The sequence below is a fragment of the Trichechus manatus genome, unplaced genomic scaffold (assembly GCF_000243295.1).
Source record: "Trichechus manatus latirostris isolate Lorelei unplaced genomic scaffold, TriManLat1.0 scaffold00002, whole genome shotgun sequence".
In the NCBI taxonomy this organism is placed as follows: Eukaryota; Metazoa; Chordata; class Mammalia; order Sirenia; family Trichechidae; genus Trichechus; species Trichechus manatus.
In genome coordinates, this window is record NW_004443938.1 from 4,346,920 (window position 1) to 4,350,292 (window position 3,373).

The 3,373-nt window shown below is 44.4% G+C and overlaps 1 protein-coding gene across 6 annotated transcripts in view; it reads left to right on the forward strand.

Moving 5' to 3' along the window:
- MPC1 (mitochondrial pyruvate carrier 1) overlaps positions 1-2,468 on the forward strand; it is a 17,385-nt gene extending 14,917 nt beyond the window's left edge. For all 6 annotated transcript variants that reach the window (XM_023728545.1, XM_023728540.1, XM_023728552.1 and 3 more), the window contains 2 exons: positions 1,283-1,415; positions 1,940-2,468. In XM_023728545.1, coding sequence (XP_023584313.1) covers positions 1,283-1,415; positions 1,940-1,964 — 158 coding nt within the window. In that variant the 3' untranslated portion in view covers positions 1,965-2,468. The remainder of the gene's footprint in view (positions 1-1,282; positions 1,416-1,939) is intronic.
- Positions 2,469-3,373: the final 905 nt, after the last annotated feature.

A 3,373-nucleotide genomic window follows, 5' to 3' on the forward strand; every position in this document is an offset into this window, starting at 1 on the left:
CCACAATCAACACCCATGGAAGCAGCAGTCAGGAAATCAAAAGACACATTGCACTGGGCAAATCTGCTGCAAAAGACCTTTTTAAAGTGTTGAAAAGCAAAGATGTCACCTCGAAGACTAAGGTGCACCCGACCCAAGCCACAGTGTTTTCAATTGCCTCATATGCATGTGAAAGCTGGACAATGGATAAGGAAGACAAAAGAAGAATTGACGCCTTTGAATTGTAGTGTTGGAGAATATTGAATATACCAATATTGGACTGCCAGAAGAATGAACAAATCTGTCTTGGAAGAAGTACAGCCAGAATGCTCCTTAGAAACAAGGATGGCGAGGCTACGTCTCACATACTTTGGACACATTATCAGGAGGGATCAGTCCCTGGAGAAGGACATCATGCTTGGTAAAGGAGAGGGTCAGCGAAAAAGATGAAGACCCTCAACGAGATGGATTGACACAGTGGCTGCAACAAGGGGCTCAAGCATAGCAACAATTGTGAGGATGACGCAGGACCGGACAGTGTTTCGTTTTATTGTACATGGGGTCGCTATAAGTTGGAACTGACTCGACAGCCCCTAACAACAACAACAACAATTATTGCATACATCTGGGATTTTACTTTTGTTTAAACGTAAGGTAACTCCTGCTTACATCTGAAGTTTGTAGCACCAGGCACCACACTGCAGTCACTGTTAGAAAATGACGTAAAGAACAGGATGGCATTGAAGGTGTTACCCTCTCTACGGTGAAGAAGGAATGTGATTCATTGGAAATATTTATCTAAGAAGAATAAAGATCTCGTTTGCCTTTCAGATTTCGTATACCCACTTGAAGCCTAGGCTATCTTAATCATTCTGTATAGCCAGCCTAATGGATTTATATTGTGAACTTTATCTGGAAAAAGTATTATTAAGTTTACTTGAAACCCTGATGTGTGAACATAAAACTATTGTTGGAAAATAAATAGCAATTCTTTAGGGTTGTAGATCATAAGCAACTCTAGGGACAGAAAATGTGGCTGCAACTAGATTTAGCTTCTTCTTTCTAACACATATGTTCCTCAAGTGTTTTAAATTATAAGTAACAAAAATACCTAGCACTAGCGTAAGCTCATGAGCCTCCCATCCACAGAGGCATTTAAGTAATAACTGACCCTCTGTCAAGGGTTCTAACCTCCAAGGTTCTTCTTTGAGTAGGGCAGTTGAACTTTCGATGGCTGTGGTCATCTTGGCTGAGCTTCCCAGATGGGACTGATGGATTTTCTCTTTGTGGTATACTTTGGCAGCTCTCTGCTGTTACTCTCTGACATTCATGAGGTTTGCCTACAAGGTCCAGCCTCGGAACTGGCTCCTGTTTGCGTGCCACGCGACCAACGAGGTGGCCCAGATCATCCAGGGAGGTCGGCTCATCAGACACGAGTGAGCGGATACGGGGGTTTCATTTGGAGGGCATGGGGGGAGTGAAGCGAAGACCTTGTCCTGGGAGGTGTTGGGAGGCTGGGGCGTGAGTGGGCGCGTGAGTGTACAGGTGTGCTCAGCAGATGGGGAACTCGATTCAGGGCAAAGATATGCTATTGATTTAAAACAGTGATCTGGCAGCTAATGCACTACAACTCAGATTCACTTGTTAAAACTTCAAAGTTACACTAATAGGATATTTGAAGCCCTGGTGGTACAGTGGTTAAGAGCTTGTCTGCTAACCAAAAGGTTGGCAGTTTGAAGCCACCAGCTGCTCCTTGGAAACCCTATGGGGCTGTTGTCCTCTGTCCTGTAGGGTTTCTGTGAGTTGGAATTAACTTGACGGCATCGGGTTCGATAGGATGTTACTGTTTTTATGAGATTGCAAGTTGTTGTCTCAAGGTGTCTTTAAAGGTGTCAGGAGGCTCCAAGGCTGGTGGCGAGGTCGTGATTCTCCTTGAGTCCTCCCTTGTGTTTCTTTCCAGGATGAGTAAAAAGGCCTCCGCGTAGCAGTGGGAAGTGAGGCCTGCTCTCTGCAGGGACAGCATTGCCACATTGCCGCCACCACTGCCGGGTCACAGATTCCACGTCATGAATAGTCTCACCGAGGAAAAACGGGCTGTGTGCTATTTCTCCTAACCAGGCTGTTTTTCTAGAAATAGCTGAGAGTACCTAAACCACTCTCTGCTGCCTTACAAGTACTGAATATTTCACTTCTCTTCATAAAGAGTAGCTCAGAATATGCAAGCAACTTCATAATTCCCACTGATGGTTTTAGCTGCAGTAATATGTATATTATCTGTTAGCATTTACTTCATGAAAACGGACAAGAACAAAATGTGTCACTACTGCACTCGGAATTTTTGCCTTTAATGATCATGAGACAACCAGTAGCTCATCACATACCTAAAATCTTATTCCCAGCATTGGAAAAAGTTATCTGTGTATTTCCACGCAGTGTGTATATTGAAATGCTGTAACTTAATGACAATAAATGATTTAAAGATTTGCTAAGTAAGTGTCTTAGTTAGCTAGTGCTGCTGTAACAGAAATACCACAAGTGGATGGCTTCAACAAGAGTTTATTCTCTCACAGTCTAGGAAGCTAGAAGTCCAAATTCAGGGCGCCAGCTCCCAGGAAAGGCTTTCTGTCTCCGTCGGCTCTGGAGGAAGGTCCTTGTCATCAATCTTCCCCTGGTCTAGGAGCTTCTCAGCAGAGGGATGCCAGGTCCAAAGGACACACTGTCCTCCAGGTGCTTCTTCCTTGGTGGTATGAGGTCCCCCTGTCTCACTGCTTGCTTCTTTCTTGTAAGATAAAAAGTGGTGCAGGCAACACCCCAGGAAAACTCCTTTACATTGGATCAGGGATGTGACCTGAGCAAGGGTGTTACATCCCACCCTAATCCTCTTTAACATAATCTAATCTTGCCTCATTAACCACAGGCAGAGATTAGGATTTACAACACGTAGGAAAATTACATCAATCACAAAATGGAGGACAACCACACAATACTGGGAATCATGGCCTAGTCAAGGTGACACATATTTTGGGGGAACACAGTTCAATCCATTACAGTAAGTATGATTAAATATCTTACTCCATTTATTAGGAAGCTGGAGAACAACATTTCCTAAAAGACTTTAACAGGTGAAACACAGAGTTCTTTGAAAATTATCACAACAGCCTGGGGAAAGGCATGGGCAGTCCCAGCCGTTCAGAATATGTTCTTTTTCTGATGGGCAGACATTAGAAAATGCACCCAAATCTCGCCTGAAAACAGCCCCCGTGGCCACGACTTCAGCCAGTCACTGAGTTGCCCTGAGCCTCACTTCCTCATCTGCCAGAAGCCCAAGTCGATGATTCTGTGGAGAGCTGGGATCCTGTGCCTTTCCAGAGAAAGCTGTCGAGATTGCAGGGGA